The sequence below is a fragment of the Peromyscus leucopus genome, chromosome 13 (assembly GCF_004664715.2).
Source record: "Peromyscus leucopus breed LL Stock chromosome 13, UCI_PerLeu_2.1, whole genome shotgun sequence".
NCBI classification, from domain to species: domain Eukaryota; kingdom Metazoa; phylum Chordata; class Mammalia; order Rodentia; family Cricetidae; genus Peromyscus; species Peromyscus leucopus.
The window spans coordinates 15,517,007-15,539,802 of NC_051074.1; the positions used below are offsets into that span (position 1 = coordinate 15,517,007).

At 43.3% G+C, this 22,796-nt stretch overlaps 1 protein-coding gene across 1 annotated transcript; it reads right to left on the bottom strand.

Moving 5' to 3' along the window:
• Nucleotides 1–817: 817 nt before the first annotated feature.
• On the bottom strand, nt 818–8,820 carry LOC114699795. The gene is given in 8 exon segments (XM_028879080.1): nt 818–2,475; nt 2,478–3,092; nt 3,095–3,160; nt 3,163–4,414; nt 4,416–4,565; nt 4,568–5,846; nt 5,948–6,134; nt 8,667–8,820. Coding segments are annotated over 8 exon segments (5,361 nt in total).
• Nucleotides 8,821–22,796: the final 13,976 nt, after the last annotated feature.

Consider the following 22,796-nt stretch of genomic DNA (forward strand, 5'->3'; position numbering starts at 1 on the left):
GCCCTCGGGGGTGCCGGAGCGGGTAGAGAGGGGCGCTTTTGGTCAGAGAGAACCTGGTTGGGACCTATAGAGGCGGAGGGCTCCGTGATTTTAAGCTTAATCGTAAATACGACTCCCTGGTCCCGTCCTATCATGTAGAGCCTAAGTCCCCACGTTTTACCTTTAATCCAGTCTTGTGTTATCTCTCTTCCCTTCTGAGTAAAAGATATATTCAGGGGGTTACAGGTGAAATTTACACAGGGCCCCCCCCCCTGCCAGTAAGTGTTATCTCTTCCTAACGTGACAGTTCCCCAACAATGTCCTTGGGTAAGGGGACGCCATGAGTGGCTTTCTCCTTGGGTAGTCCTCTTTACCCTAATTAGGTCCCAAGTGGATGAAGGCTTCCAATAGGTATTACCAGTTGTTTCACATCCCCATGCTTTACAGAAATAACTTTCATAACCCCCGCATTGTCTAATCATCTCTCTGTCCCTACCATCCCGGGGGCAGACGTAGAAGGTTAGTTGTGACAGGGCTGCCCTGGTTTCAGGGTGACTGCATCCGTATCTCTCGTTACTACATTTGCAAGTTCCCTTACCATCCTGACAGACGTCTGGTGCTCTGGGGTTCATGGGGTCAGTGGTAGGGATGTCCCAGTCCTCTGACCCTGCTGCTAGTTGGCAGAGATCTGGGTGCAAGTTAGGCCACCATGTAAAGGGGGTGTGAAGGGCGGTCGTTTGCCAGACCGTCTCCCCAGGTTGTGAGATGACCTGCCAAGTGAGCCTCTTGACTAGGTGCGGGCTCTCTGCCGCCCTAGTCCCCTGGGGGTAAGCGGAGATTAAGAGGAGGGGGAGGAAGAGGAGCTGCGGGCCAACCTTATTTTTAGGGGGTTTCGTGTACGGCGCACTGTCCATGTTGACTTTCTGGATCCTGCTGGGTCGGGTTCTCTGGCAGCCTTCACATGAGAGGCGTGGATCCATGCAGCAATCCCGTCGACCTTAAGTGCAGTGGGGGTGGTCAGCAAGACAGTGTAGGGCCCCTTCCACCGTGATTCCAGGTTCTTGGTCTGGTGTCGTCGGACCCAAACGGAGTCCCCGATCTGGAAGGGGTGGGGCACCACCGGCTTGTCTAGCTGCTCCTGATAAGCTTTGGCCAGGGGCTTCCAGATCTCCCTCTGCACCAGTTGGAGGGCTTGAAGATGTGCCTCTAAAGTAGGGGTGGTGGCAAAAGATGAAATATCAGGATGGAGAAAGCTTACAACAGGAGGTGGGGCCCCGTACATGATCTCAAAAGGGGTTAGGCCATGTGGGCCAGGAGTATTTCGGGTTCGGTAGAGAGCCAAGGGAAGTAGGAGCACCCAATCTCTAGTGCCAGTTGCAAGCGTTAATTTAGTTAAAGTCTCCTTGATCGTTCTATTAGCTCGTTCTACCTGTCCTGAGCTTTGGGGGCGGTATGCACAATGAAGTTTCCAATCAACCCCCAATAGTTTGGCCACCTTCTGACTTACCTGGGAGACGAAGGCAGGCCCGTTATCTGACCCCAATATTTGAGGCATCCCATACCTGGGGAAGATTTCTTCCAACAGTTTTTTTGTTACCACGTTAGCCGTCTCATTCTTGGTTGGAAATGCCTCAATCCATCCGGAAAACGTGTCCACGAAGACCAGGAGGTACCGGTACCCGTAGAGTCCAGGTTTTATTTCTGTAAAGTCTATTTCCCAATGAACACCAGGACGATGGCCTCTTTGGCGGACCCCCTTGTTCAGATGAACCTTCCCTGCATTGACCTGAGCACAGGCTGGGCAGGTAGAAGTTACCTGCTGGAGTACCTGATCCTGGTTCAGCAGCACTGCCCCGGTGTTTTCTCTGTCTAATAGGGTCTTCATCTTGTTTTTGCTCAAATGGGTCAATGCATGTAGGAATCTCAGCATATATCGGGTATGGGTGGTTGGCATGACCATCCGGTCCCCTAGTATATATGCCTGTCTTCCTTGTTCCCAGTCCGCCCCCATTTTCTTTGCTAGCTCATGGTCTTCTGGGCTATAGGGCACGGGGTCTCTCTCAGGCTGTGGTTCTTGTATAGCCATTAACTGGCTGTTTCCTGCTGGCTGGGAAGCCACTGTTCGAGCAGTCAGATCTGCCAGCCGATTCCCTCTGGCTGCCGCCGAGTCATCCTTTTGATGCCCCGGGCAGTGGACAATACTGAGTTGGAGCGGGAGGAACAGGGCCTTTAGGAGGTCTAGGATCTCTTTTTTGTTCTTGATTTCCTTACCCGCGGACGTCAGCAGGCCTCTTCGTCTGTAGATTTCCCCGTGGACATGCGCAGTGGCGAAGGCATATCTGCTGTCAGTATAAACTGTGAGCTTCTTACCTTCTGCCATCCGGAGAGCTTGGGTGAGCGCAATCAGTTCTGCGCGCTGGGCCGATGTCCCGGGCGGGAGCGACGATGCCCATACCACTTCCGATTCGGTGGTTATAGCTGCCCCGGCTCTGCGTTCCCCTCTTCCAGGAAACTGCTCCCATCTGTGTACCAGACAGCGTCTGGGTCCTTAAGCGGCTGATCTGTCAGATCGGGGCGGGTGCCATGTGCTTCGGCTAGAATCTGGAGACAGTCATGCTCCTCGGAGGGGCTAGGCAGTGGCAGCAAGGTAGCAGGGTTAAGGGAAACTACCGGCCCAAAATTTACCCTGTCTGAGTCCAGTAATAAAGCCTGATAGTAAGTCATTCTGGCGTTAGAAAGCCATCTGTCCGGTGGTTGTCGGACCAAGGCCTCCACTGCATGGGAGGCCAGCACAGTCAACGGCTGTCCCAGAGTCAGTTTTCCGGCATCTTTGAGTAATACGGCAATGGCTGCCACCATGCGGAGGCATGGAGGCCATCCTGTATCCACCGGGTCCAATTTCTTGGACAAATACGCTACAGGTCTCCTCCAAGGTCCCAATCTTTGCACCAGTACCCCTTTAGCAAGGCCTGAGTTCTCATCCACAAACAGCTCAAAGGGCTTGGTCAGGTCTGGCAGACCCAGAGCCGGGGCCTCAAGCAAGGCTTTCTTAATCTGTTGGAACGCTTTCTGATGCTTCTCCTCCCATTGGAACATGGTCCCTGGTTTAGTGAGGGGTATAATGGGGCTGCCAGTTCGGCAAAGCCAGGAATCCAAAGGCGGCAGTACCCAGCCGTACCAGGAACTCTCGAACTTGGCGGGGGTTCCGAGGAGGGGGGATGGAGATTATCGTCTCCTTCCTTGCTTCTGTTAACCATCTTTGCCCCCCGCTCAGGGTGTAGCCTAGGTAGGTGACCTTGTCTCGGCATATTTGGGCCTTTTTGGCTGAGGCTCTATAGCCCTTCTGCCCAAGTCTGGCCAGTAAGGCTCGAGTGCCCTCCATGCACTCGGTTCGACTCCTGGCCGCCAGGAGTAGATCATCCACGTACTGGAGCAGAGTCAGGGTTGGGTGTTCGACCCGGAATCCGGCCAGATCTGCATGTAGGGCCTCATCAAAGAGGGTTGGGCTATTTTTGAAACCCTGCGGGAGCCTGGTCCAGGTTAATTGTCCCGAGAGCCCTTTTTCTGGGTCCCTCCATTCGAAAGCGAATAACAATTGACTTTGAGGGTGCAGTTTTAAACAAAAGAAGGCATCCTTCAGGTCTAGCACAGTGTACCAGACGTGGGTCGGTGGGAGGGTGCTCAGAAGGTTATAGGGGTTAGGCACCGTGGGGTGTATGTCCTCCACCCGCTTATTGACCTCTCTCAAGTCCTGGACCGGCCTGTAGTCTCCTGTCCCCGGTTTCTTAACAGGCAAGAGAGGGGTGTTCCAAGGTGACTGGCAGGGCTTTAACACCCCTTGGTCCAGGAGTCTCCGAATATGGGGCTTAATCCCCTCATGAGCTTCCCGTGACATTGGGTATTGTCTGATTGAAACGGGAGTCGCGGAGGCCTTTAGTGAGATCATCAGTGGCGGCTGATCGCGTGCCAGCCCCAAGCCCCCAGTCTCTGCCCAGGCCTGAGGAAACTCTCTCAGCCAGTTCTGTAGCTCTTCAGGTGATTTCTCCGGGGGTTCTGCCTCAAACAACCGGTATTCTTCCTCTAAGCTGAGGGCAAGGATTTGTAAGGGGTCTCCTTTAGGACCCGTTACCCTTGGTCCCTTCTCATCAAAGTAGATTTGTGCCTTCAATTTGGTTAATAGGTCCCGTCCCAACAGCGGATGGGGGCATTCAGGTATATGTAGGAAGGAGTGAGTTACTTGCCCTGATGCCAGTTGGACCTTTCTCTCGGTAGTCCAGTAATACCTCTTGTTTCCAGTTGCCCCTTGCACCAGTGCAGAATGCCGGCTAAGAGGCACTCCGGCATGGGTTAGGACTGAATGTTCGGCACCAGTATCAACCAGGAAGGTCACGGGCTGCCCCCCGATCTTGAGGGTTATCCTAGGCTCAGGGGGGGGGCTCCTGGCCTCGACTCCCCTAGTCCTCTAGACTAAGGAGGTCCACAGTTTTGGGCTTGGGTCGGCGGGGTCCTTGTAGCTTCTTGGGGCAGTCTTGGGCCCAGTGTCCCTTCTCCTTACAGTAAGCACATTGATCCTTATCAAGGGTGGCCTCCTTCGCTCTCCCAACCTATCTCCTTCTCTCCGCTGTCCCTTAGACACAACGGCGGCCAAAACCTTTTTCATTTCCCTATGCTGTTTCTTGTCCCTTTCCTCTTGTTTCTGCCATCTCCTTTCCTCACGCTCTTCAGGAGTTTCTCTCTTATTGTACACTTTCTCTGCTTCCTTCAATAAGTCTGGCAAACCTAGCGCCTGTAAACCTTCCAACCGCTGCAATTTGGCTCGGATATCTGAGCTAGACTGGTAAATAAATGATAAGATGACACCTGGTGCTTGCCCTGGGTCTTCTGGATCATACGGAGTGTACATCCTATAAGCCTCCTTCAGCCTCTCTAAAAATGCAGCGGGTGATTCCTCCTTTCCCTGCATCACATTCCTTACCTGAGCCAAATTGGTAGGCCTTCTGGCGGCCGCTCGGAGACCCGCTAAGAGCAACTGGCGATAGAGACGTAGATGCTCCCTACCTTCAGGTGTATTGAAGTCCCAGTCTGGGCGGGTCAAGGGAAAAGCTGCCTCGATGATATTTGGGAGTTGGGTTGGCCTCCAGTCATCGCCCGGAACCTGCTTCCGGGCCTCCAGGAAAACTCTCTGCTTTTCCTCTATGGTTAAGAGGGTCTGCAGGAGCTGCTGACAGTCGTCCCAAGTCGGCCTGTGAGTCACTAGGATGGACTCAATTAGGCCGGTCAGGGCAACAGGATCCCTGGAGAAAGGGGGATTATGTTGTTTCCAATTATAAAGGTCTGAGGCAGAAAAGGGCCAATATTGTAACTGATGATTGGGTCCTTCCCGAAGCGGGAAGGCTCTGGACTCATTGGGGGGCCGGCTCGGCGGCCCCTGAGGCGGCCTGCGATGGGGGACTGGACCGTTTCTTTTTCTTCCTCCGAGTCTCCAGTGAGCGGGGTCATCACAAGGGGGGCGGCCACCGGGGAGGTCACAGCCGGCGTCGCGACTAGGGTCACCGCGGGCACAGCCGCCGCCGCGAGCACAGCCGCCGGGGTCGCGGCTGGGGCCGCCGCGAGCACAGCCATCGGGGTCGCGGCGGGGGCCGCCGCGAGCACATCCGCCGGGGCGGCGGGGGCCGCCGCGAGCACAGCCGCCGGGGTCGCGGCTGGCACCGCGGCGGGGGCCGCCGCGAGCACAGCCGGCGGGGTGGCGGGGCCGCCGCGAGCACAGCCGCCGGGGTCGCGGCTGGCGCCGCGGCGGGGGCCGCCGCGAGCACAGCCGGCGGGGGTGGCGGCGGGGGCCGCCGCGAGCACAACCGCCGGGGTCGCGGCTGGCGCCGCGGCGGGGGCCGCCGCGAGCACAGCCGGCGGGGTGGCGGCGGGGGCCGCCGCGAGCACAGCCGCCGGGGTCGCGGCTGGGGCCGCCGCGAGCACAGCTGCCGGGGTCGCGGCTGGCGCCGCAGCGGGGGCCGCCGCGAGCACAGCCGCCGGGGCGGCGGGGGCCGCCACGAGCACAGCCGGCGGGGTCGCGGCGGGGGCCGCCGCGCGTGCAGCCGCAGGGGCCGCGGGTGACGCTGGGGGGGTCGGCTGGTAGGGCGGTGGTTCATTCACCAGCATGTCTAGGAGAGGAGAGTTAGGGTCAGGGGGAAGGACAGGGGGCTTGGAAGGCTCCCTGTGGGGAAGGACTGGGTAGAGAGAAGAAAGGGATTAGGAGGCGCCGAAGGCTGGGGAGTAAGGGGGGTTGTGGGAGGAAGGGCTTGACCCAGGGGAATGGGTTTTCAACCAGGGATCTCCAAATGGTGATGTAGGGAACCTGGTCTGGATGCCCATGGGGGCTAGGGGCAAACACCTTCCTCTCAACCTGGGAAATGAGAGAGAGATTAAATGCCCCCTCCCGTGGCCATCCTACATTCATCATGACCCATTCAGCCTTACAGAGGGTCATCCATTTATTTTTCTTGATGACTACACCTTCATTTCTCCCCGGCCCTTGACGTCCGACCAATGGTTAGTAGTTAGGCTCAAGGGGTAACGACAGTCTGTCCCATATTAATTCCTGGATGGAGAAGGATTAGACAAAGAACACAGAACAACCCGACAACACAAACAAGAAACAATTTCGCTGCGCGGCTCCGGCGTAAAACCGAGAGCAAAAACTCAGATGGGGACACGGAGTGCTTAAATTCTCCGTCCCCTACCAGCACCACGTATTCTTCTGATTCGGGGATGGCCCCGAAAAACCGTGCCCCAGAGGGGACTTCAAACCGTGCCCAGAGGGGACTTCAGACCGTGCCCCAGAGGGGACTTCAGACCGTGCCCAGAGGGGACTTCAGACCGCGCCCCAGAGGGACTTCCCGTGCCCCAGAGGGGACTTCAGACCGTGCCCCAGAGGGGACTTCAGACCGTGCCCCAGAGGGGACTTCCCGTGCCCCAGAGGGGACTTCAGACCGCGCCCCAGAGGGGACTTCAGACCGTGCCCCAGAGGGGACTTCAGACCGTGCCCCAGAGGGGACTTCCCGTGCCCCAGAGGGGACTTCAGACCGCGCCCCAGAGGGGACTTCAGACCGTGCCCCAGAGGGGACTTCAGAGACCCGTGGAACGTCTTCCAGGGTTGCAGTGGCGAAGTCCGAGCTCGTCAGCTCCTTCAGCCCCACTGACTCCAGACCGATTCAGGCGCGCAAACAGACAACATTCAACATTCAGACAAACCGACAACACTCAGACAGGACAGAGATGACATACACCAAGGCCGGCCGGCTTACCTCCTGACAGTGGGTCGGTGGTCCCGAGGCGGAGGGGTCTCTAATCCCGGACGAGCCCCCAAATGAAAGACCCCCGAAGGCAGTCTTCCCTCTGGAGAGACCCTCGCCCAGAGATCACACCGAGACCACAAGTCAGATGCAAACAGCAAGAGGCTTTATTCAGGAACACGGGTACCCGGGGCAACACAGTCCCTCCAGAAGTTCGAGAGACTGGCGCGCCCACGGGCTGGAGTGGAGGGTTTTTATAGGGTCTGGCAGCAGGAGCACGAGGAGCTCGGTTTACAGGGTTCTGATTGGACGATTCAAATGAGGCCAGGTTCAAACTCAGGACACCAGGTTCAAACTCAGGACAGCTCGTGGGTTCTGATTGGACGATTCAAATGAGGCCAGGTTCAAACTCAGGACAGCTCGTGGGTTCTCCCCGAGCTCGACACGCCTGCTGTCTGGCTCCAAGTTGTTTTTCTGACCTTTAGTACCCTTTTCTGGGGCCAGGTGGCCGACCGCAGACACCCTGAACTTTCCTGTACTTTTCAGGCTTAGCTCAAAATGGTGTTAGGCTAAGCAAGTTTGCTGGGGTCTTTCAGTATAGCATTGATAAGTAATGGGAAATCAGCTGACTGTATGTGTAATAGAAGTTCTTACTAGCCAGACTGAGGCAAAGTTTAAAATCTGTGTGTAGTATAAGTCTATTGTTCTGGAATTACATAATGAAGATTCTGTTGCAAGGCCTGGTGAGTGAAGTCCTCAACTTGCTTTATGAACTCCTGGAGTCACTCCACTTCTAATAAGGCTAAGCAAGAAGGAGACTGGCTTTGAGTTCATCATGCACAGAGGCCAAAGGTACACAATCTGGAAGAAGCATGTTATAATTGGTAGAGTCCAACATGCAGAGGCAGATAAACTGGAATGTAATTTCAGTTTGATTACTAATTGGTTACCTTATTCTATCACAGTTAGATTTTTGGAGACTTGGTCTCCCCAAAAATAATAATTATTATTATTATATTGTTAATATATATAACTAATATGGAACACTTATTTTTTGAGATATGACTCCAGTTTCTTTCCTTGATGTTTAACTTGATTTCAACACCCTCTTTGAGGCAAGTACTACAAGAGGCAGAAATGTTTATGTGCTGGAGAGAGAGGCATATCTGAAGAGTCGAGGGTTGTGAAGAATCAGCTGACGTGAGTGTCCTGCTTGCCTCCCAGGGCCTTGCCATTCAAGAGGCCTGCAGTGCCAACCAAGTCATTCATGAAGTCTGGCCTGGACTGCCGCCAAGGGCTATGTCTGGGTCCATAGTCCTGCAGCAGCCAGTTTCTATGTTGATGTCAGTGGCTCCTATTGCCACAGAGGGCAGTCGAGAGACCCATAGTCTGGGCCGACACCATGGCCATATTGGTGTTTGAGGGTCATGTGGTCATTGGGGCCATACAGATATGGGTGGCATGTGCTGCCACCTGGGGTGACGGTGACTTTTGGACCTAAACTGTTGCTGAGGGCCATGTCTGGGTTTGTGGCCCTACTGCAGCCAGGGTTCATGGCTCCTGTTATCATCAAAGGCCAAGTGGACGCCTGGGAGAGCTAGCCCTATACCTCACCAACTGCAGCACTTGGGAGAGTGGGCCCTGTACTTCACCTAGCCAAAAGAGTACAGCTGGGCCTGGTGGTGTGGGTACAGGTGAGTCAGCCAGAAAGCATGATAACAGGAGAACTGGCCCTGCTTCTTCCTGCCTGCTACAGTGTGTGATCTCCTGGGGGCAATGCTGGGGAGCTCACCCTGTTGGTGTCAATGAGGGGAAGCTGTTCAGGCTGACCAACCTAGCTATCACCTAAGCCCAAAACCAGGGCTACGAGTTAGCCTATCCCAACATTCACCTCATCTGTGACTTGCTGGAACATGTGAGGGGGCCAGCCTGTAGATCCAAAGCTGCAGAATCTCCATGACACAGAACAACAGGCAAATGGCTTCCCAGTGAGGGTTGCGTATCTAGGGTGAAGCAGAAGGCAAATGCCGCAAACCAGACCAATGACTCACTGTAATGATCACTTACAAGTAAAGATGTTTGTACTAAAAGTTATACTGTTTGACACAGTGTCGTACTATGGCTTCCATGTCAGATATTTTTGTTTGTATGTTTGTTACTGTGGTTGTTCTTGTTTTTCTTTTGAGTTTTGTTTTGTTTGGGGAAAGGTTGCAGGGGATGAGTGTAGATATGAAAGGACTGGAAGATTAATGGGATTGGGATACATGCTGTCAAACCCAGAAAGAATCAATCAATCAATCAATCATTTTTTCTTGTAGCTGGAAAGTTTCTTCGGTCCTGCCCAGCCCTGCAGTTCTGCAGCCACTTACAAAATAATCATTCAGAGGCTTAATATTAGTTATCAAACTGTATGACCTATGGCAGGCTTCTAAAAGCTAGCTTTTATAACTTAACCCATTTCTATTAATCTATAAGTTGTCACGTGGCCATGGCATTACCAGTCTGCTGGCATCTTGCTGCTTCTTTTGTGGTGGCTACCTTCTCTCTCTTCTCCTTTCTTCAATCCATATATCTGTTTAGATTTGCCACCTGCCTCTAAGCTGCCTTACCACAGAATAATGAGGCTTTATTTATCAACCAATCATAACAACACATATTCACAGCATACAGAAAGATGTTACAGCACTTCTTTTTTTCTGTCTAATCAAAAAGGAAGGTTTTAACTTTAACGTAGTATAATTACATATAATGGAACAGTTACCAAACAGCAATTACTGGTATAATATCTAGTTTATTTGTATTTGACAAAATTAAAGAAAATATTCTGTCTATCCTATATTTCTGAGTCTAAGGTTTCATATCTAATTTATCTTTTATCATAACCAAGGGGAATTATAATTCTAACTATCTAGTCTTCAACTACATCAAAGACCCCTAGACAGATATAATATTACCTAAATAAACAGGAAGAGCATTGTAAGCAACTTCCAAAAAAAATCTACAATGACAGAGACAGCTGTCTGCCTAGACAGTCACCCAAGATTCCTCTGCAACGTTGGGGCATCCATCTTTAGCCCATAGGTTTAGAGTTTCTCAGTCACTTCTCCCTGTGTCCTGCAGAATGTCTGGCAGTCTCCTCTGCAAAGCAGGAACCTGAAGGACCATCTCACCTTGTTTTGATAAAATTTAGTTGGAATTTTTTCCCATGGGTCCTTCATATCCAGTCAATACAACATTTTGTCAAGCAGTCCAGGCAAGAACAGTTTCTTACCCAAATGGCTAACTTTTGCCATAAGGAAAACAAACTCCATATGGAGTTTCTGTGATGCCCATCATCTTTTTTGAAGTAAACTGGTGCTATCAGGAGCAGACATGTCTCACTGTCCAGAAAGTCTAAGTTTTTAAAATGTTTTAAATGCAATATTCTGTAAGTCTTTGAAGATTACCTACATAATTGAAATATACTTTTATATACCTAAAAAACTTAACATGACTGTAAGTTTGATTTTCCTAGATGATATTAGCCTGTATTTCTTAATTATCTATTACAGTTTTAAAAGAGCTGCATAAACATAATACCATAAACAAGAGTAGAAATATATATACAGTATAACAAAATCAACTTTAAATTTGTATCAATAAGCTAAAATCCATAGCAATGTAAAACACTTTAAACAAGTTGTTGCTCTTTAAAAGTAGATTCAATAATCTACCTTTTAATCCTATCACATCTATAATATCCCTTTTTCTTCTTTAGAAAGAGATTACATTTATAATCAACCTCTTCTAAATAAAAATAAACATTTATAAACAATATTTTGGTAACTTGGGTATAGCTTCTCCTACTACTTCGTGCCAATTGGGAGGGCTGGTAATCTTATGGGGATCCTGAGAAAATTAAGAATTATAGTAAAAGTTTGGCTGCTTCTGTGAGGATGGATTGTCTCACCCAGTTGCTTTGAAGCTGATTTTGGATGTTCGATGATCTGGGCCATGGTGTCACCGGATACTTTCCAGGGGGGCTTGGCTGATCAAACCATATTAGCCTGGAAGCAATCCATAGGTTCTCATCTTCAATGGAAACAAAATCCGAACCTCTTTTCCAAAACAACATATCTTTACACATAAATTTTGAAGTCAAGATACCTTTAAAATATACATATTGGTTTAACTTGGTAGCCCCTACAATTGAATGTCTCTCTGCAGTTAAAAATCCCCCAAAGCAATATAATAATATGTAGTATCCAGATTCTTAGTATAATTTCCATCTTTACGTGGCTTAACTTTCATAATTGTTCCCATTGTCTCTTTAAAGAATTTATTTTTTTAAACTATTAATGTCTTTATATAACTGTCTATATTCCTTTTCTGCTCTCTTTCAAGCTTATGTACATTTTCACACAAGATGTAAACCGTTTAGATTTTTATTCCATCTGAACCTGTCTTTTATGTATCTATAACCCTTTTATGATCATTGTAAACTGCAATGTGACTAAGATTGACAAGGCAGCCCTGGCTGCTGACTCCACCCACTTCAGCTTCCCAATATGGCAGAGGTATTCAAGAGAGTCATGCTTACCCTGCCAACTCTGGGGTTCATGCTGCCATCAGGTAGCATGCAGCTGGCCCATAAACCTTTTTTGTCTGTATGAGTAAAAGCTAAATCCACTATTCAGCATGCTGTACAACTTGGAGACAGCTCTGTGTACTGCCATGGGAATCCACCATGCTGCCTTCAAGCCCGAATGCTACAGCAGCATCTCATGGACTGCATGAGACATGAAGTAGGCACCTATTTTGGGATCCCTTTTAGAATCTCTTACTAAGTTCCCTCAAATTTTAGGTGGAAACTTGAGGTAACATGTTGGGCAGCCAAATGTATCCAGAAGGTTTCTTCAGTCCCACTCAGGCCCACGGTTCTGCAGTTGCTTATAAAATAATCATTCAGAGGCATAATATTAGTTATCAAACTGTATGACCTAGAACAGGCTTCTTACTAGCTAACTGTTATAACTTAACCCATTTCTATTAATCTATAAGTTGCCACATAGCCATGGCATTACCAGTCTGCTGGCATCTTGCTGCTTCTTTGGTGGTGGCTGGCTTCTCTCTCTTCTCCTTTCTTTTCTCAGTATATCTGCTTAGATTTCCCACCTGCCTCTAAGCTGCCTTGCCATAAGCCAATGCAGCTTTATTTATCAACCAATCAGAGCAACACATATTCACTGCATACAGAAAGACATCCCACAGCATTTTCTACTACATGATTTTAATTCCTGAATAAATATTTATTAAATTCATATAATTAATTTTATTTAATATATTCCCCACAGAACTAATTTCAGTTTATATAAAATCAAGGTTTCCTTTTCTTTCATCATTTAAGAACAGAAATCATTAAAATAATGATTGAAGCATGGAATCATAATTTCTTTCTATATGACAAAGTACTTTCCATTTTGCTGTTCTCAATACACCAATAATATCTTTATTCTCAGTTAATAAGGAAGTCAATTACTGACCAATAGACCATGATATGCTTCTCTTATACATAAATAGCAATGCACAAAATCATTTTATCTATAAAACAAACTGTTTTCCATAAGTTTTGAAGCAGAGATGTAATTTGGCATTGGTTTGGCTCATATTAATCCTAATTAATTACCTGAAGTTTATATGCTCCATAGAAACAGTTTCGCAATCAGATCCTAAATTTAATATGTGAAGTCATGATATTTGTTAATACTCTTGGAATAATTGGGTTCTGCTTCATGTGCTAGCTTTAGTAATGCCTGTTCAACTCTCCAGAGTACTTAGATCTTATGGGAAAAGGTATAACAATTGTATCAAATATGAATTGTGACTCAATAACATAAAAATATCCCCTTCAGCCAAGCAAACTTCATTTTGTGAACAAAATCGGAAAACACTCCAATTTACAATCTATATATGGCAGCAATGGCAGAAAGTGAAATAAAGGAAGGAGGAAAAGGAATGTCTACCCTTGGGGGCATCGTTCTCCCAGGTTTTCGGGGTGAGACAGGCAAATCAACATGCCCCAAACTGAGAGTCGAATTCAAGGCTGAAACTTGCTCTATGTTCTGAATTAAATTCAGGAAGGTCAAGTTTCAAATGCCGCAACTATATCCTACAAACAAGATGCTACAGTTTAGCATTTGTAATTATGTCTTCCTCTTTGTGAAACCAATTATGTTGAGAAATATTGTAAATTTACTATTTTATTACCAAATCTCAATAAAAGTTTATGTTTATTATATACTTAGAAAATGGTTTTGTAGTGCTTAGAATATATTTTAACATATTATCAAAAGTGAGATGAAAATGTATTAGTTTTAAAAATGTAGGTATGGGAATAACCTACGGATAAATTCTTTCAGTAAGCAGAAAATTAAGCCAACTTTATATAATTGCCCAGCAAATTTACTTATTGAGAATTAAGCTGAAGGATTAACAAATATGAAATAGATTACTTAAAGCAAAGAAGCTCAATACTTAATCCAGTAAATGTATTTCAGTTCATGGAGATGTGTTTCAGTCGTGAATGTTTTGGTCTTGTTTAATTCTCACCATCTGATATTTGATCTTCACTTCTGTGTGGAAGGACAAATGACTGTCATTACAACCAATACTGGCACCTTTCAAACAAAAGTGCCACTAAATGTCCTATTTAAACTACAAGATATTTAACACACCATTCTAATTAAGAAATGGCCATGAATCTGACTTGAAACAGACCTCCAAGTGATTGAGTCCACTGAAGAATGTAATATTTGTCTTCATTTTAAAATCATTTTGCTCTTCAGAAATGCATTTTTATGTATATTAAAGGCAATTTGTGAATTGATATTATGGGAAGTAACAAATGCCCACCATATACTTGCATATAAATGATTTAAATTTTAGTATTTCAATAACCAGTTTAATCATCTATTACATTTCCTGGAGACTGAAAAATAAAGTCCACAGAAAGTGATGTCAGTGATAAAATTTAGTGTTCCACACTCTGATGGAAATCACATTGTAAGTAATATTATGCTAGCTTGAAATATATAGGGTTCAGGTTACATGTTAGATTTTTCTCTCTTCTGTAAAATAACTGTAGAAAAATAAGAGAGGATGATGGGATTCTGAGAGCAACAAGCATCTTTCTGTGTGCTGATGTTTGTTTCTTTTGTGCCCTATGTACATGAGTAAAATGTTCCGTGGAGAAATTTCAATAGAAGAAAGAAAATGTGGAAGATACACTGTCTTCCATAGATCAGGGGATGAAGTAACATCAGTGACACTAGGGAGGGGGAGTTTTAGCTATAGTAATAAGTAAAACATCATGGAAAATAAGAAGTACTGGAGTAAACAATGTGGAACCATCCAAACCACAAAAGCCATTCTCAAAGAACACGTCCTTTCTAAAGCAATTATAAATTAAAATGATGATGTTGGAATCAGTGCTGTGAAGGTGGTAAAAGATCATATAATCGATTATTTTGTTATTTGTTTATTTTATTCTTGGACAGAGTAATGCTATGTAGCCTTGGCTGGCTGTAAACTTAGGACATTCCTGTTCAGCCTCTTGTTTCTTACTTGAGATTACAGATCTGTGTCCTCTTGCTGGATGATTATTTGCATTATTACAACAAATGTATGTCTTCTAATGCCCCTTTGCCCAGACATCATCAAGGCAAATACATACATGATATGGTATAGAATTGTGTTTTAGTTTGAATAATCATATTTTTGCATTGATAGTACCTGTCTTGGTTTTCTATTATGATGTATACATACATTCCATGACTAACCTGAAAGTATACAAGAAAGAAAAAAATTGACAATATTTTTCAGAGACAACTAAAACCCAAATTTGTTTTCTTCCTACAGATTTTTGATTTAGAAGTAATAAAAATATGGGTAGACATACAGACCAGTGAAACAAAAACTAGTGTGTACATACCTAAGTAAATATGCATTTTATCAAATCATCAAAATTCATACAATGATGGAAAGGCTGTTTTTAAAACAGACATTACCAGGAAAAACACATATCTATGTGTAAGGAAGTGATATTTGACTTGAGCCTTATAGTATTCACAAAAAGTTAACTCAAAAAGCACCAAGAGATGTAAATTGAAAAACTAGAGAACAAAGTAAAAAGTGTGGTATTGTATTCCCCCAAATATTGTGTATGCTAATAAACTTATCTGGGGTCAGAGACAGAGTAGCCACAATATTAAACATAAAGGATAGGCAGTGGTAGCACATGCCTTTAATTCTAGCATTCCAGATGTGTTCAAATGCATGTGTTCAAGGATACAGACAGGCATGGTGACTCATCACGCCTTTAATCCCAGAAAGCAAGTCTTTAATCCCAGGGAGTGGTGGTAGAAAGCAGAAAGGTATATAAGGCATGAGGACCAGAAACTAGAAGCATTTGGCTGGTTAAGCATTTGGCTGGTTAAGCATTTAGGCTTTTGAGCAGCAGTTCAGCCGAGACCCATTCTGGATGAGAATGGACTCAGAAGCTTCCAGTCTGAGGAAACAAGACCAGCTGAGAAGTTGGCCAGGTGAGGTAGACTCATGCTACAAAAAAAGTATTGTAGGAGGATGGCTAGGTGATTTTTGTCTTTTACTACAATTAAAGAATCTTGTTCTAAAAAGTTGTCAAGCAGATAAAACAATTCAGAAATTAGTAAAATATATTAACAATATGTGGATCTAATAATGGATCATATCTAATTTTCACTACAAATGTTTACAATTCAAACACAGGAAAACAAACAATTCCGGTGAAAATCGAACTTCTTATCAGCATAGACATCATATCTAAAAATATGCACAAATATAAGATCAGCATGTGGGAGATGTTCTGAAATATAAGTCTCCAGACAACTACAGCATAAAATAACAATGTGTTACCAATATACATGTTAATGATGCCATCTCATGAATGGCCACAATCCAGAACTCTGACAACTCCAAATGCTGAGGAGAATCTGGAGTGACAGGAGCTTTCATTCACTGTCGGTGGGAATACAAGATGGTGCAACTATTTTGAAAAACAATTTGGCTTCTTATAAAGATAATTTTATTTTGCTGTAGAAATGAGTATTCACATTCCTTGGTATTTATACACAGAGACATAAATTCATGAAAAAAATGAAACAAAACCCACCATTAAATTAAGATAACGGGTTAATCCATATATCATAACATTTTTGAAGCAATCAAGTTGTTCATTATAGGGAGGTATATTGATAAAATTTTGTTTGGTAAGGCTATAAAACTATAATGCCAACTACATGAAACTAGATAAAATTAAAGTGAGGGACTATTAAGAACTAGAGAGGAAAAAATATGAATGAACAAAAAACATAGGAATTTTACATTAATATTATAAAGGCTGGAAATGTTATATATACTTGAATAAGCCCTTAGAATATATAACACTAGGAATAACTTCTAACATAATTTATAGATGTTGGATGATAAGGGTGTGTCAATGTTAGGACACTACTGTTAGCAGCTTATGACAAATATTCCACTTGTGTGTAGGGGGGTGCTGTGATTAATACAGAAGGCTTGTGTGTGAAGTTACTAATAGGGTTTTTATAGGAACTTTTTGTGCAGTTCCCTATACACACATGCACGCACACACGTACACATACATACACTTCATTTGTATATTCATGTTTATAATTATTTATTTTGTGCATTGATATGTAAGTTTAGTTATGTAAATTACATTTGAGAATGCCATTTGCATTATATTTAGTAAAAAGTAAGGCATACAATGACTTGAAACCCTCGTGTTTCTCTCATGGAAACTGTCTATTTCTGTATTGAATAAAACTTATTGAAAAAGTGTGGATGCTAAGACTTGTTTTAAATAAGATAAACATTGAATGGCTTTGCTAATCCATTATTTACACAGATTCAATCTCTTGACATATCTGTGTATAAGAGAGAGAAAATTGGAATTTTTAAGTAAAATGGTAAAAATAATCTTGCACTTAAGACAACCAATTTCAATAATATAGTTCACTTGTAAAACATTATCTTGTTTTAGTTAGATCTCAGCCCTCACACCAGTACAACTGTAATTCTGTCTGTTTTCATGTTTCAGACCATAATCTACAACTCAAATCTGTACTTACTTTTTATATTAATTACTTAAATTCTATTTCTACACATTAAGATTGACCTCACACTTACATATTTTTATTAGTTCTTAAGAGAATTTTACACAACACATTATTTGCCTAATCACCTAATTCCTCCCAGATTCACTTCCATATCCTATTGACACAAATTTGTGTCTTCTTTTTTTTCTTTCTTTAATCCATTGTGGTGATTTAAATAAGACTGGACCCCATAAGTTCATGCATTTGAATGTTAGGTGCTCAGTTGTTAGTACTGTCTGGGAAGGATTAATAGATAATATCCTTGTTGGAGGAAGTGTCATTTGGGGTGGTTTTGATGTTTCACAAGGTTTGTACTTTCTCTCTCTCTCTCTCTCTCTCTCTCTCTCTCTCTCTCTCTCTCTCTCTCTCTCGGCCTCTAGGTTCTTTCTCAAGATGTTAACTCTCAGCTACTGCTCTACCAGCATTCTGCCTACCTGCTGCCATGATAGTCATGGCCTCTAATCCTCTGACACTATACTCCTCAAATTAAATTCCTTCTTTTATAAGCTGCTTTGTTGTGGTGTTCTACCACAGCAGGAGACAAGTAGCTAAGGCACCAATCAAGTCCAGTTTGACATCTCTATTCTTGGGACTGTTTCCTTCCACTGGAGCATGGCTTATTTATGAGAGGCCACAGCCTTACAGAAATTTGACTCTCCCTCTTTCAGAATCTATCAGTTGCTAATAGTTCCTAAGTTAGTGAAGTGAAGTGGGAAAATTTGTACCCACTTCTATTCTGCATGCTGAAATTTGTTCTGTCTTGGAATTTGAACAGACTTTATGTATGCTGACAAAAAATTGTAAGTTAATATGTGCAACTGTACTGCTGTGTCCAGAGAGCACTGCTTGCTGTCTTGTAGTTATTTACAACTCTGACTTTTGTGGTCTTTCTACCACCTTTCCCACCATGCCCGCTGAGTCTTGGGATTAAAGTAAAGGTTTCTTTCATGTTTGGGGATGAACATTTATAGTTTCCTTTTCTCTGCACCTTCACCTGTTGTGGCCTCTGTTAATCACCATTTACTGTTTAAAGAAGTTTCTCTGATGAAGGTTGGACTCTTCAATAATCTATGAGTATAAAAGTAAGTCATGAGTAGTCAGACTCATAGCAGTAGATTCTCCCATAGGTCCTACAATCTGTGTAGGCACAGCTTCTTGGCGCCCATAACAGTGGCAGCTATGGGTTTCATATTGTATATCGGGCTTTAAATCCAACCAGAAAGCAGTTGATTGTTGTGATGTATTCCTGCCATGCACCAATGGGCCTGCATTGCCAGGACAGTCATTTTGGTATCTCCAAGAATTCACAGCTGGGGTGAGATTGATGATGAATTTTCTCCTCTGATAGTGTGAATAGCATATCCTTCCACTATGAAAGCTTGCCAGTAGGGAATGAAGCTTCCAGGCTAACACCGGCTTGATTTCTTCATGTTCTGTGAATCCAGTATCTGTCATTTTCAGCAATAGGATCTTAGCATCAAGTTCTGAATGGTAACCAAGAACATTCACAGTAGCCTATAACATTTTGGGATTAAAGGGATCTCACAGTCCAACAATCCACAAGGAGGCAATTCATTCACATCACTTGGGCTTCTTATTTTTTAATCTTCTGGAGTCTAGTGAGGATATTATTGCCCTGTTATATGGTAAACACATTTAAATGCTTTAAAATATATGTATAAACATATTAGAAAGCTTCTACATTAATAGGTGTCCACATTTTTCAAAAGGACTTTAGTAATCCTTAGCCCTCCCTGTACTCACTCCTCTATCCGTCCCACCACCCCCTACAGTATTTTATCTTCCTATTCCATTATTCCCCCCTTGCTATCTATACCACTCTATTCTACACCCTCTCCTGTAAGATATCTTTCCTTATGGACTTTTACTAATGTCCTGAACTCTGTGAATATTCCAAATGAAACATATATCTGATGGTTCAAAACATGAATAAATGAGAGAAAATATGTGTTTATCTTTCTGGGTATGGGCTATCTTACTTAGAATTATTGTTTCCAATTCTATCCACTTACCTTCAAGTTTATTTTTTTCTTAACTGCTTAACTCTTCAATAGTTTATCCCATCATTGTATGTAGAGATCACATTCTCATTCCCCATTCATCAGTTTATGGCTATCTAGGCTGCTTTAATTTCCTGACTATTATGAATAGAGAAGCAACAAATGGATGAACAAACATCTTTGTGGAGAATATGTGGAGTCCTGCTGTGGGATGGTCTGTATGTCAAATTGCTCTGATTGGTCAATAAATAAAACACTGATTGGCCAGTGGCCAGGCAGGAAGTAGGTGGGACAAGGAGAGAGGAGGATTCTGGGAAACAGAAGGCTGAGGGAGAGAGACACTGCCATGACCAGCAGCATGTGAAGATGCTGGTGAGCCACCAGCCACGTGGCAAGGTATAGATTTATGGAAATGGATTAATTTAAGCTATAAGAACAGTTAGCAAGAAGCTTGCCATGGCCATACAGTTTGTATGCAATATAAGTCTCTGTGTTTACTTGGTTGTGTCTGAGTGGCTGTGGGGCTGGCGGGTTACAAAGATTTGTCCTGACTGTGGGCAAGGCAGGAAAACTCTAGCAACAGAGTCCTTTGAGTGTAAACCCAAGAGTGGTATTCATGGATCTTATGGGATCAATTTTTAGCTTCTTGAAGAAATTCCACACTGATTTACATAGTTGCACACATCAAGAAGGACTAAGTACTTCCCTTCTCCCACATTTTTTATTCATCTTAGCCACTATGAACATGGTAAGTCTAAATCTTCATTTGTATTCAGTCCAAATCGTATAACTTGTATTTCCCTGATTAATAATACTGTTGAAAACTTTAAAAAATATTTCTCAGTTATTTGTATTTCAACTCTTGAGAAATGTCTGTTTAGTATCATTCCCGTTTTTTATTTGATTGATGAATTCTTTGGTGTTTAGATTTTTGCATATTGGAGATAGTAACCTTCTGTTATATGTATAGCTGCTAAGGATTCTTTCCATTCTGTCGGCATTTGTGTGAGTTGTGCGGACAGGGCTGTAGTGTCTACAAGAGATTAGAGAACAATTCTGTGGAGCTGGTTGTCCTCATTGACCCTTATGTGGGTTTGAACTAGTGATCAGAGTTCAGGGATTGAACTCTGATCATTAGGCTTGCACAGCACGCATTTCTGAAAAAAGAAATGTGAATAGTCATAAACTTCATGTGCCATTAATGTTCATTTCATCTGATTTGAGTTGAAGGTATATGAATAAGGAAGCAGTGATCAGGCTTTCCTTTATTTGCAAGCACTCATGGCTTACACCGACTGATATTTCATTAACAATATTGTCCTTAAAGTTATATAATCATTACTAATTGCATTTATAAAATATTAAAATCATTTTAGAGTCATTTTAAGTGTTATATTTTATTTTAATAATATGCATAAGAAATGGAAGCTCTAAATTTTATGACTCATATTTCTTTTTTTCAATTAATTATTTTAAAGTTGTTTTGTTTTTATAGCAAAGTTTTAAAGATAGTATGGAGATTACTATATTAGTCTTCAAAAAACTTCTTGTAATGTTATTCTCTAGATTATCATGGTACAATGGTGGAAATCTCAATGTATGTTTAAGAAAACTCACAGATTGTTTAAAAATTCATCATTTTCCTGGCTAATGTCTTTTGTAGTCCTAAACACCTGATAAGATGCCATTCATTCATTTATATATGTATATTTATGTATTATATTCTTATAATAAATTATATATGTATATAAATTAATATTTATAAAATTATATATGATATATAATTTATATACAATATATTTTATCATAACTCTCTCCTACTTCAACTCCTCCCAGATCCACCCTACCACCCACTTCCATGTCTTCTCAGTCTCTCTCTCTTCATCTTTTCCTTTGGAAATAAAAAAATGTTAAATATTAAAACAAATCAAAATATCAATAGGAAAATTAACAAAACAAAGCAAAAAAGCACACACAAAAATATGGAGTTTGTTTTGTGTTGATATATACAGTGTCACATTACTCCCCTGGAAAAATTCCCAGCAATTCTCAATGCAAATACCTTTTTGGCTAAGGGTGAAACTTTGTGCTACATCCCTTTTTTAGAACTAGGACTTTTTTCTGATTTGAACTTGTATGGGTCCTCTACATGCTGTCACAATCTCTGTGAATTCATATTTGTATCAATCCTATTATGTTTAGTGTACTGTTTTCTTGAAAGTCAACTACCACCTGTGGCTCTTATAATCTTTTTGTCTCCTTTTCTGTATATACCCTTGAGCCTTGAAGAAGGGCTTTGATAAAGATATCCTGTTTAGGGTTGATTGAGTGCTCCAAGGTCTCACTCTGCACAGCCTCCAGTTATGGGTCTCTATGTTGATTACTATCTCCCACAAGAAGCTTCTCTGGTGAGGTTTAAGTAATGTTTTGATCTTCAAGTCATTAGAAGTCACTTTATTACTATTTCTTTAGCATACTAATAGTTTTATGTTTCTCCCTAGAGTCCAGAACTATCTAGTCTCAGGTTCCAGGCCTTTTTGACAGTATGGATTCTATCTCATGGATGGACCTTAAATCTAATAAAAAAAGTGGTTGGTTACTTCCATAATATTTCTGCCACTATTGAACCAGTATATCTTAGAAGCAGATCACTATTGTATTTTGGGGAATATTATTTTAAGTTTTATTACTTTTGTTTATGTTACATTTGTTTAACTCTGTGAAGCTCTGATACTTTGCTATCTAAAATTCCTGATGATCAAATAGAAAATTGAACAGCCTATAGCAAGACAGGAGAAAAGATAGGTGAGGCTGTCAGGCAGAGAGAATACATAGAAGGAGAAATCTGGGAAAGAAGTAGCCAGAGAAGGAGAAGGACTCTAGGGGCCGACCACCCCACTACACAGCAAGCCATGGAGTAAGATTTAGAGAAGTAAGAGAATGGGAAAAGCTCAGAGACAAAAAGTAGATGGGACAATTTAAGTTAAGAAAAGCTGGCAAGAAACAAGCCGAGCTAAGACTGGATATTTATAATCAAGAATAAGCCTCCTTGTGTGATTTATTTGGGATCTGAGTGGTGGGCTCCTAAAGAACAAAAGAGAAAAAAAAATGACAACAACATTTTGGCAAACCAATGTGGTATTCAAATTTCCACAGTACCCGAGAAAGCTTAAAAAAAAAAAAATGGCTCCTTGAAGACTTTCTGGCCAACAGTTTCTGCTGGAGAGTGAGCTCTTAAGCAGCTAGTATGCTAAGTAGGAACAAAAAAATAAGTAAAAATGTCTACCACAACACAAGCATTGGCATTCTAGAGA